This window comes from Drosophila navojoa, chromosome 3 (assembly GCF_054131105.1).
Source record: "Drosophila navojoa isolate 15081-1374.11 chromosome 3, UAZ_NAV_1.0, whole genome shotgun sequence".
Taxonomy (NCBI): Eukaryota; Metazoa; Arthropoda; class Insecta; order Diptera; family Drosophilidae; genus Drosophila; species Drosophila navojoa.
This window is the reverse complement of record NC_142891.1, coordinates 2,444,098-2,456,891: the sequence shown is the minus strand read 5'-3', so window position 1 is coordinate 2,456,891 and position 12,794 is coordinate 2,444,098. Positions and strand designations below refer to the sequence as shown.

At 34.8% G+C, this 12,794-nt stretch overlaps 2 protein-coding genes across 2 annotated transcripts; one reads left to right on the top strand and one right to left on the bottom strand.

Moving 5' to 3' along the window:
- Window positions 1-169: 169 nt before the first annotated feature.
- LOC115563431 (eukaryotic translation initiation factor 4E-binding protein) lies at window positions 170-1,144 on the top strand. Its single transcript, XM_030386374.2, has 2 exons — window positions 170-495; window positions 698-1,144. The coding sequence occupies exons 1-2, from the start codon at window positions 342-344 to the stop codon at window positions 904-906; spliced, it is 363 nt and encodes a 120-aa protein (XP_030242234.1). The 5' UTR covers window positions 170-341; the 3' UTR covers window positions 907-1,144.
- A 3,193-nt stretch (window positions 1,145-4,337) lies between these two features.
- Pi3K21B (phosphatidylinositol 3-kinase regulatory subunit alpha) lies at window positions 4,338-12,668 on the bottom strand. The gene is made up of 4 exons (XM_030386366.2): window positions 12,206-12,668; window positions 11,753-11,940; window positions 10,995-11,683; window positions 4,338-6,102 (listed from the first exon to the last, which is right to left on the bottom strand). Coding segments are annotated over exons 1-4 (1,545 nt in total). The 5' UTR covers window positions 12,207-12,668; the 3' UTR covers window positions 4,338-5,435.
- Between the last annotated feature and the right edge of the window lie 126 nt (window positions 12,669-12,794).

Here is a 12,794-nt window from a genome sequence, read left to right as displayed (position 1 = left end):
ATGAGAGAGCGTAAGCGTACGAGAGTAGAAAGAGCAGCAAGAGAGAGCGGTGAGCGCTCGCGCAATGACGTTTAATGGAACGTGTGTTTGCCGCGGTTCCTTTGCTTTGTTTACGTGCGGTACGATTGAAAGGCGAGCGAAGAGCGCACAGTGTAAATAGCGGCCCACATTGAAGTCTGCTGTCAATTGGACTCGCAAAGCGAAGTAAGAACGTTGGAGAAAGGGATAGCAACAGCTAGAAAGCTGAAACGCAATTTCGTGTAAGCAAACAAAAGTCGTTCGATTACGATTTACAGCCGTTATTCTTACAAACTAAGCGTTTGAAAAACAACAACATAAAGATGTCCGCATCACCTACTGCTCGTCAAGCAATTTCTCATGCGGAGCCTATGGCCATGACAAAGACCAAGAAGGTCATCATATCAGATCCCATCCAGATGCCCGAGGTCTACTCATCTACGCCCGGTGGCACCCTGTACTCCACTACACCTGGCGGTAAGTTGATGAAGTATTTCGGTTTCTGTGAATCAGCTGAAGAATTGTGATAAGAGAGTATCACCCTCGCTCTGATCAGTCAGCACACGTCCGTGACTCATTAGAATTTAATGAGTCTTATCACCTGTACGGGACGAGTCTGATGCAAGTCTCTTTTGAATGTCGTCTAATCATAGTTCACTTTGGTCGTTTTTCCTTGCAGGCACTAAACTTATCTATGAACGTGCTTTCATGAAGAATCTGCGTAGCTCTCCTCTGAGTCAAACTCCGCCCAGCAACATCCCCAGCTGCCTGATGCGCGGCACACCTCGCACTCCCTTCCGCAAGTGTGTACCTATACCATCCGACTTGGTCAAGAAAACTCAATCGCTGAAAATTGAGGAACAAGAACAGTTCCAACTGGAATTGTAAATGGAGTCTACTAACCCTATTCCAAGTAACAACTGCCAAAACTCATTATTAGTTAACTACCCTTAGACCCTACCTTTACCAACAAATTAATACTGATATTTAATTCCCACTCAACTGTTTGTTTAGATATGCATACATAAGTTGTTTGTTATTTTGTAAGTCACATTGACTAAATATTTATAGTTCTAGTTGCTAAGAATCAAATGCAATAAACATTAAATAATAATGTAAAATTAAACGATTGACTTTGACTATTTTATCAGTTGTTGAACCTTGAAAGGATTTTCAATTATCAACTCCGTCAATGATAAGAAATGTTTGTTGCGAATTTTTGCGATTTACCTTGAGATATTGTTTGTTAATTTATTATTTGGGGTTTGTTGAACTGCTGCTGGAAATACCAAATGCCGGCCGGCACATGTTGGCGAAGGCGCCGCCTATTATTTAAACTGTAAACAAAAACAATAACAAGAAGCACGAACAACAAGTTTAGCTGCCCCTCTCAAACTATGCGCGTGGCAGGGGCTCATAACCCACATTCTGTCTATGCCAGCAGACTTAGGCGCACACAAACATACATATATATACACACACACAAACACACACACACACACACACATGTTTAAGCAACCAGCAGCCCGGCAAAAAATAGATTTTTAAACAACTGCGCAGTTAGCGCAATTCGCCCCCTCAGCATTCGCCGCAGCACGCATTTTGTTGTTGGCGGCGAGGCGCTTGGGATTTAAAGAACACAAACCAACGCCTCGTGTATTGCGCATAAAATTTTATTCAAACAAAGTGATATCAACTATTTGCTTAACAATGAGCACATGCATATGTATAAGCTCATAAATAACCACAAGCATATGTACATATGTATGTACATGCGTGTATGTGTGTACTCTATGTTTGCTGCAAACATTTGGCATGCGGTACATGTTTTTGCTGTTTGCTTGCTTTGACTGTGCAGCCCTGGCTATTGAGCGGGATTTAACTCGTGGCATACTTTTAAGCGCGATATTTTATTTTACATGTTGGACATTGTAATTCTTTGTTAGTCATAAGATATTTATAAAAATAATTTATTTAACACGCGCTTATATTACTTTTTCCTACTTGAAGGTACTAGTTTCCGTGTCAATCAGACTTTCAAAGCTCAACTACTGCGTATAAAATTATAGATATGCACATGTACGTTTTATATAAATACATACTTATATACATAAATGAATATATGTATGTATGTACATGTGCGTAAAAATAAATTAAGTGTATATATGAGTGCTAGTGTACTAGTATACATGCATACATCGCATAAATCATAAAGCTATTCGAATTAAATTTTTATGCTCTACATTTTCATATCAGAGTTTTATTGGGGAAATTTAATTACTGTTGACTTTTCATCAGCGCGAATTTAGTGGGATTAGTAGAATTTATGACAATTCTAGTTGAGGAATTTTGTGGTTAATTGGTTGATACAAATAGGCATACAAATAAAAGCATAAACAATGGACAATAAGAGGTACTAAAGGGAATTTACCAGAGCTTGTAGGACACTTGATGTTATTACATTAAAAACTAAAAGTCGTTAAGTTCATGAGCTAAATTGTTTCTTAAAATAAATTGAAAGTTAATCAACTGCGCGAATAAAGAATCGAAAATAATAGCCTTATGAATTTATAAATAAAACCCTAAAACTATTTGGTACATGAGCTAGGAAATTCTTGTGTAAATATCCTCGCAACCAAATATGATACTTGTACATTTAATGTCCACTCATACCCGGAAAATTTAGTACGTAAATATACTAAAAACTAAATGGCGCTTAGTTTGAATACAAATTTTCGTACACTCGCCAAAATTTACGGCTTTCAGCTAATGAAATGCGCAACCATACAAATTGTAATTAAATCAAACGATAAATTACATCTTTATTGCACAATAGCTCATATTCCTTTTTACTTTTCTGTATACAAATAAACTTACGCAAGTCCAAGGTTCCAGCGGGCAGTGAAATCGACGCCGTCCCAATGGTTTTATCACGGACATTCCTTTAGACTTATAATTATTATTATATTTTTGATGTTGGACCACGTCATATCATGAGCTGATCTCGTGCGCCCGTTTGCTGCCAAACCAAACCGCCGCCATTCGCCATTCGCTGGGTGGAGCGAGCCGCGTGATTTCCACTGTATTCCCTGACTTTGGGTCGCGTTTCAACCAGCTCAGCAGAAAAGCGTTCGCGGCGAACGCTTCCATTGAAAGCAGACACCCAACCAAAAGTAAATTCAACTGTTCTTTTTGTTTTCTTCAACATCATCATCAATATAATATATATGTACATATATATGCATATACATCTATATATATATATATTGTTTTTCTTTTACTTTTTTCATTTTATTTTCACTTTTTGTTATTTACGAACATTGTTTTTCTTGTTGTTTGCTTTTTAGACACAAAATACAAATAGATACAAATATTTTTAATTTTTCTCAGTTTTTCTTTCAATTTTTTAAAATCTACTACAAAAAAACATTTTTTGTTTTTTGAACCAATTTGTGGCAGGTTAGCGCTTAAGAACTACAACATATAGCATATACACACATATCTAACTATATATATATATTTTATATATATATATTTCATATAAAAAATATAACAAATTTGTAATTTGTTATCATATATCGATCGTCATATATATATTTAGTTTTGTTTTGTTTCTCATTCATTGAAGTATGGCTGAAAAAAATTCATTAACAAAACTCAAAAAATCTGCAACTTTTGTGGTTTCTTCGCATTTTTTTTTTTTCTCTTTTACACACTAAATGTTTAAAACTTATAAAATACTACAAAACGTACGAGATCCAACGAAATCTCATAGCAAATAGAAAATAAAAAAATATGTTTATATATATAACTAATTAGTTGATATATATAAAGTATAAACACGTGAAATTATAGATATTACAAGTTAAATATTTATATATATATATATTATTTTAAGATTTACATTTACATTACAGAAATTATAAAAAAAAAAAAACATTGAGTGTTGTTGTTGTTTGTGTGTTGGTGCATAAAAAGGGAAATATTTAGCGAATTCTGTTTGCCCTTTGCATACTCTTTATACATTGTTCCATAATTGTTATTATTATTATTTTCTTGTTGCTCTTTCAACAAACACAAATTGCACAAAACTTATCAAATATTAAATGTTAGTTTTTTGTTAGGCCTTTTCGTAGAAGAGCATATAAAAAACCGCTTAGCAGGTGGGCATATATAATTGGTTTAATTTATCAACTTAACTGAACTGAAGCTTCTTTTGTTTATTGCATATTGCAGCAGATTCCATATATGTATATATATATAAATATATATATATATTTTTTTTTGTTGATTTTTTTTTTCTCTTTTTTTATAGAGCATAAATTTTTAACAAATGTAAAAAATTTCATTTTTGCTTTTTCCTCTTTTTTTTTTTTTGCTTTGTTTCGTTTCGCCAATTGCACTTTTGTTGCTGTTGCTGTTGCTGTGTGTGTGTGTGTGTGTGTGTGTGTGTGTATGTGTAATTGCTGTTGCTTTTAAGGTATTTAGAAACACTAAACTTAATATTGTAAAAAAAAAATAGAAACAAACAAATATTATTATAGAACTACAGCTGATCACTGATCGCGCATAAACGTACGTATTTCGTAAATTGTACTTAAAAACTAATTGAAAATCATTGAAGACTCTTTTTAACAACAAATAATTTGGTGGTCGAATTGTTTTCGTTTTACCGGCTGTATTATCAAAATGCAGCTCAAAACAATTCTAACAATTTTCAAAGTGAAGCTACATATATATATATATATACATACATACAGTATATATATGTTGTTTATTTACAAAGAACTTGTATTTAAAGTTGATTTTTTTAACTGTTCAAATTGGCATTTATGACTCGATAACGCGCAGCGTGCGAGCTAAAAACCAATATATATATATATGTATATATTGATAAATATACATATGTATATAATTATAGCTTCTTAATTTAAAGTTATATATATATATATATATGTATATATATTGTGGCTTACGTACCAACAAAACTCACATAGCAATTGGCTTGACCTTTTTAACTTCTTTTTCTTTTATCACTTGTAATCAAGCAAAATGCAAAAACAATGACAAAAATACGTACATAGTTTATACATATACATACGTATATATAGCATATAGTATATATATATATACAGAGATATTTAAACATCAACATGAATCACCAAATTACTTGTTTTTTCGCTTTACAGTGTGAACGACACTTTTTCTTTAAATATTATATAGTTAAGAGAGATATACATATTTGGGGTAAAGGGGCGTTGCTGCAGGTCTGGATATCTATGAGAGTTACCTAGCCATTGGCCTGGACAGTGTGGGCATGTAGGTGTGTATGTCTGTGAAGGAGATTGGGTACTCGTATGTATGTATGTGTGGGTGTGCGTGTGTGTGTGAGAGAGAGAGATTGTGTGCGTGTTTGCCTATTGCGATGTACTAAAATTTGATGGCGATATGGAAGCTGGCGGTGTTTCCGTCTCAATACTAAATGAGGCATCGATTGAATCATGGCCACGATGTTCCCTGGATCTGGTTGTGGGTATTGGTGCGCTGCTTGCCGTCGCCTGTGGTGGCAGCGGTGGCGGCATCAGAGCCGCCTCTTGGGCCAAGCGCTCCTGCTCCTGCTCGAGCTCCAGCTCCTCCTGCAGCTGCTCCAGCAACTGCTGCTTGTTCTGCAGCCAATATCGCACGGGTATGCGCAACACAGTGGTCAGCTTGTCATTGTGCTCCTCCAGCGAGTTGGTGGCATAGTGCTCGACCAGCTTCTTTAGCGTGGGATAGATGTTGTAGGGCGCCGCAAAGCCCAGCCCGCTCTCCGTCTCATAGATAATACAGTGATGTATAACCGATTTGCAGACTATGGATAGGGCATAGTGGCCCGCGTCTCGGGCTCGTATCAGGAATGTGCCCGTGGGCGCTCCACTGAGCATCTCCTCGGCATCCTGTCGCTTGGCTTCCTTGATCAGCCACAGTGACTCGTTGCGATGCGGCTGATTCGAGGCCTTCTCATAGTTCTGCTGCAGCTCGTCGAAGCCCTTCTCCAATATAACATTCAAATCGTCGTCGGTTAGACCAAAACCTTTCAGGCGCCTGTAATATTGAAATAACGACATAATCTTTAGCAACGAATTAACCAACGAGACCAACTGTCTACTTCAGTATAAATCAATTTGCCAGAAGAAGCGGTATTATATTTGAGTTATGTACACACAAATATAAAAGATATATATTATATTGATTCTTATCAGAAAGTGCTCGTATGATGTCATCAGTCAGTCTCTGCCCATAATACATACATAAATTGTATTAAACAATAAGACAAAGCCAGCTCACATTGCCTAATGGACATTGGCCTTATCGTGTACATGTTCATACATATTATAGATACATAAACCTATAACTGGCGAAAGTTGTGCGCGATCGACTTAATGATTAGCAATACAAAGTGAATGCGTCGTTTAGATTTAGTCTTATTATGAAATACCTTGAGCATATGCAGAGCCTATATAAACAATATCAATAATAGGTATTACCTCTAAGCTAGTTACAAATAGGTATTTGTATTAGTACAGTACAGTAAATATCCCATTTCTTCAAATTTCATGTAAATATCCCGAGATTCCCCAGATTCTTAACTAAGATGTAAATCCGGTACATTTCTCATACTTTTAGATTCCCGTTTTAATTAACTAAGAAAATATATATTAAAAGGACTTTTTAATGGAAATGTAAAAAAAAGACGATTTTAAATAAAAATTTGCACATATACCACTTTCTGACTATGGGAAGTCAATCACCTGACTAATCAGCTAGCCGATTGTGAAACCGTGAGCATTGCAATCTTATGCAACAATAAATATAGATCTAATAACATAGCTCATTAGCGAAATTCAAATAAATAAGCAGCCTCCTCTAGTTAATGATAGTTTATGCAGGAAATTTAAGCACTGCGAGGAACTGTCGGTCTAAACATTCTCTCAACTAAGGGTCGCGAAACTCGAATGGGATTATTTAGCTAATTGATAGCTAATAGATTTATATTTTTATTTCCCTTTAATATTAATATGAAAATGCAACTTCGGCATACTCTAGATTACATACAGTTAGTATAATCATATCATAGAATTATATATTCATATATATTTTCCTATTTTTACTGTTATCTTCAATTTCATATCCGGTTTTGCAGTAAATTTGTATACGATTTTTGATTATGAAACACTCGTACTCTCATCATATTTTCTACAAATAAATATATATACATAGTATAGGTAAGATTATTAACTGTTCTAGCGGAAATATGGCTAATTTCTGATAATTCTTCTATAGCAACAGCTATTATGTCTTTGCTTGTGGTTTTCATATTTTGGTGCCTAGTATGCTTCACTAATAATATCGTAGTGAATATGCTTTTCATATTTTGTTGCTTGGTTGCTTAAAGAACAACAAACTAAAAATAAAAGTTTGTTCACAAAATTAGAATACTTTATAAATAAGATTTGCTAAAAGTGAACAAACATGTCAGAACTATTTTATTTTAAAAGGATCACCCAAACTTTTCGACGACCTTCCCAAATGTCTCTTATCTGGTCTTAGTGCCCGCTGTGATGATAGCGAATTGTTGTTTGTCATCTCAGCGAATGACCTACGCCTCTGTACAGGGAATTGTGACGCGAATGAAATGAAGAATTTCGAATTCCAGAGAGAGACAGAAAGAGAGAGAGAGAGAGAGAGAGTGGCCCTCGTAGAATAATACTTTCGGTATATCATAGAATATAGAGAACAAGGCAAACTACATGCTTACTCGCATGTATGCCAGTTCAGAGATTTCGCTTCTCTCTAATCTAAATCAAAATAGAGACATTCAACAAAGTAAAGGTTTGCGAATATACAAATATTATATATGTACATATATATATATATATATGTGTGTACATATATAAGCTAGGGGAAAAAGCGAAAGAGAACAACAACATTTTTAAGTATTTGGCAAACAAAAAATGCTGGTCAGCGGAAGATAACGTTATAGTGCCTTATCTGCTACAATGCGCAACAAGCCAATAGAGACAGACAACTAGAGGGGCATATACACATACATATACATATACACACAGAGTCGAATTATAGACGAGCCATAGCCGCCTTTCCGCAACAATTAGCACTGACAAAAGCCTTCAGAGAGAGAGAGTGAGAAATCATATATTTAGTTGCTAAGCGCTTTGTTCCTTCAGATAAGTAGTACGATATATGAACCCTAGTTACTGGACTACAAAAACACATTCAAGAAAAGCTTGTAAGACTCGTCTATAGAAGATAAGACACAGATGCATAGGTAGTACGGGAAAAAATTGTTCAGTTCACATAAAAGATAAAGTATGAACAGAGAAATAAAATCTATTATCTTCGGAAATAAGTACAATATAAAGATAAATCTATATATAAATATTTATGGAAACACATTGACATAATAAAAGATTTACGACCTTTTATAATGAGGCATAAAAGACATGACGAAATTTTAGGATTCTTTTTGTGTGATATGTGAATAGATATTTCGTATTGCCAACATCTAGAAGTTTGTGTAAATTAGGATATATTATTATTGAACGATTGCTCCTGTCTCATCTATTCGATATGTGCAGTGTTCCAAATGTTCTCGTAGAATATAATACAATTTAATGGATTTAATTTAAAGCATGAACGTAACTAATCCCTAAGACAAAGTTTCTATAAGCTATACCTAGTTGGAATTTGCCAATCAAATAGTCTAAATGCTAGCTAACGTCGTTTCTCTTTTCTGATTGGGAATATGTACATAAATACGACTTTCATATAAAAATATAGGAAATCTATTAATATCTAGGGATCAGTTGACTAAGCTGACTCTTCTGATTGTATTTGTATATATGCTTGTATATATCTATAAACCCCCCGGCAAGATTTTCTTTTCATTTAGCAGTAAATGTATAATTCCGAAGCAGATAAGGAACAGATGTGTCGTAAGACTGATAAAACGTAAGCTTAGTGGGTATTTTTGGTTCTACAAAAAAGAAAAAATATAATAAAATAAAAAAAAAAAAGATTTAATCTACGCGTTGATAAAAGCGTAGACAAACTGTTGCTAAAATATATATATATATATGTGGAGTTGAGTCAAAGTTCTAATATGGTTCAAGGTTTCAATAATTACCGTTATCATCATTATCATCAACGTCATAATAAGCATTATCATTACTGTCATCGATGACGAATCCGAAGTTTGATTAGCACAACGAATGACATAAGTTTAACGTAAAGCTTATGATTAAGCTAGAGCTGAGCTTTACGGCAGACTTTCAGATGTGATTGATATAGCTTACTATAGACTATATGTATATACATATAGATAGACTCACAGTCTCTCTAATGAGAATTAAATTACTTGGCGTATAACATAAACATTTTTTCATAGAAGTATTGTAATACTTTCAACGGAAAGATTTGCAGAATTATTTGATATGATTTGTATATATATATAAAACATAATATATATTTATATATACATGCATATAGATATAGCTATATGCTAAACTCCAGAAAGTCTGCCAAATACGAGCACTATATATACATTTATATAATTGTCCCAATATTTACCTGTTCATATAGATATACAAACTATGCGTTAAATGCTTAAATCATTCTATCAAGAATGTTTACGATAAAAATAGAAAATATTTTCTATTTTAATATCTGTTTCGGGATATTGAAGTACAGCAAACATATTCCAAAACTATTTTCTATCATTCTATATAATAAATGCTTTGATAAAATGGTATCAAACATGGTAATATATGATAGTATGATATGTATATATATATATATATATATATATATATATATATATATATATATATATATATATATATACAATACAATTGTTGTTTTTTAGTGTAGAGCTAAAACAGGGAAGACTGTCCAAAAGTTATTCAATGAAGCTTTCACTTTCACATATTCATGTATCGAATCCGTCTCTAGAATACAATTTGTCATATAACGAATTTATACAACGCAGTCTATTAGAGAATAGTGTTTTTTTCTGATATACTCAAAACTGTTAACGATAAAGGAATTCTTTGTTTCAAAGAGTAAATCCTTATCTTAGGATAAACATAAATCAGAGTTCTACCATCGTACACTTCTATTTTGAATACCGAGTGTCTATCGTTTATCATATATATCGTATTTAGACAATGCATTCATTGTCTTGTTACCTGCCTCAATTGCTTGGGCAAGCAGCTTATCGAGCATTGTCATTGGCTTTATGGACGAGCATTTCTTGCAGGGGGCAGGCCAACAGGACGGAGTGCTTGGGGGCGATAACAAATGCTCGATGTATACTATATAGCGTATTATATATTGCATACGGGTAGCACGTAGCCCAGTCAGCGTGGCGAATTTGCAAGCCGAAACCAGACGAGCGCCGAGTTAAATTTTCTATTATTATCGGTCAAAAACGGCAGGGCAGGGCAAGGCAGGGCAAGGCAACGTAAAGGCAAAGGCAAAGGAAACGGCAAAACTCAAAGTCAAATGCAGCTCCAAACAGAACAGCTGAAGAAGAAGAAGGCAGTAAAATGGCCAACAACAAGCGAGCCGCGTGAAAAATGAGCCAGAACCCAGAGGCATTAAAATTCCTTGTCTGGCATAAAATGCATTGGACAAATATAATATAGAAATATATATATATATATATATATATATATATATATATATATATATATATATAGCTGTTGAGCATGTAATGAACGAGTGGCTGAGCGACTGACTAAACCGCTTGGCTCGTTCAGCTGCAGTTATTTCTTGTTTTTTTTTTTTTTTTTGTCTATTTCGCTGACGCAGTAGTATGATATAGATATATGTATATGAATATTTGTCTGATGTTGGTATTATTATGTTATATATATATTTATATATGAACGTATATGACGTCAGCTATATGCACTTACTCAATGTGTTTGTCCTTGCATAATTGCAATTCCTGTAGCTCCGGTTTGCTGGCATTTATTTGACGTTCAAGCAACTGTTCCTCCTCTTTGCGCATCTTAATTTCCTGATTGAGACGTTCCATTCTTGCATGCATCACCTTAAGGTGTTCGTTCATCCTTTGCAAATTTTCACGCATATGCTGTTCCACCTCTTGCCGCGAACATTGCGCGCCGACTGCTCCGCCGGCGCCTGTTCCAATGCCCGTCGCATTTACAGGTGGTTTATTCATAAACGATTCTATCGATGCGATTTGACTGCGAAACATATTTTCCGCATTGCCAAAAACGCTCTGATGCAGCTTCTTCTCGGCTAACTCTTCGCGTATGGCATTAAATGATTTCTTCTTTTGATCGAGCGCCTGCTCCTGTTGCAACAGCAATTGAGAGCAGCGTACAAATGCATCGCATAATAAGCGTAAATCGCCTTGAGGCTGTGCATCCTCGTAGAAGGGACAAACGATTGGATTACTGAGCGTTATATCCAACGTTTTGTTGTACATTTTCAGTGAATTGGTCATATAATGATTGATCATTTCAACCACAGAGCTGAATTGAAATTTCTCAACAAAACCATAATTGTCGTTGATTTGGCAAATTTTAATAAGTTTCTCGTTGCCATCCTTCATCAAAGTCAGCGTATATTCGCCTTTCTGCAATTCCATTAATTATATTTATATAAATATTTTATTAAAAAAATACAATTTGTTGTAATAAGCTACCTTTGCTTGCGCATCGCGCACTAGAAAACTTCCATCCGGTTGGCCAAATAATTTGTTTTTTGCCTGCTCGCGCGATATGCTGCCCCAATACCAGGGAGCCGAGCGCAGCTCATCCTTTTTTGAATCTCTTGCCACAGACGCCGGCGCCTGTGGCCTCATCGTTGAATAATGCAGCGGCGAGGGATGCACTAAAAAATAATAAAATAAAAGCGAAAACACATTCAAAATTGGGGTAGGGCGAAATCATATTTTAGTTTGCTTAAAACCAACACACACGCACACATGCATATATTTACACTTTTACACACACACGGACAAGTATTACATGCTTGCGTATGGATGTGTGTGTGCGTGTAGCGGCTTTTGCTTGTTGCCAAGCGCCCCCGAAACGCATTTGAAAAGCGAATACGTTAGGCATCAGCCCTTTATATGTTGTTTTTCGTCTATACTCACTTTTGAATTTGCGTTGTTGCCCACAATTAATTGGAGATTTCTTGTTGCCCAAAAGAGTGTATTTTATTATTTTGTGTATTTATATATATTACTTATTTCACGCTTACAATATAGCGAGCACCATCTTTATATTCTCAATTTCGCAAATCAACTGAGAAACTCGCAGGCGAACACACTACTACACACGCTCACAATCGAATTCACACATGCACACAATATATACATATAAACTATAGTTAAAACAATTAACAGCGTGCAGGAATCGGTAGTTAAAAAACGACTTCACTTTTCTTCTTAATCGTTGTAATTAATTCGTTTTAATTTGTATTGTTGTATTACTTGTATTTTCTTATTATTTATTATATTGAAATCACAATCAGCAAGCACACCATTTCTTTTTTTGTGGATGAAATCGTCCTCAACACTGCTTGGCACTAGCATGTTTCGGCCATACCGTTTTTCAACACCTTTTTGTGAAACGCACTAAATAATACCGCGAGCAATGCGGATTGCTGACCGCATTTCCTATTTAGTATATTTTGTGGGTATATTTTTTTAAATTTGTAACGGTCGCATTGTACGACCACTG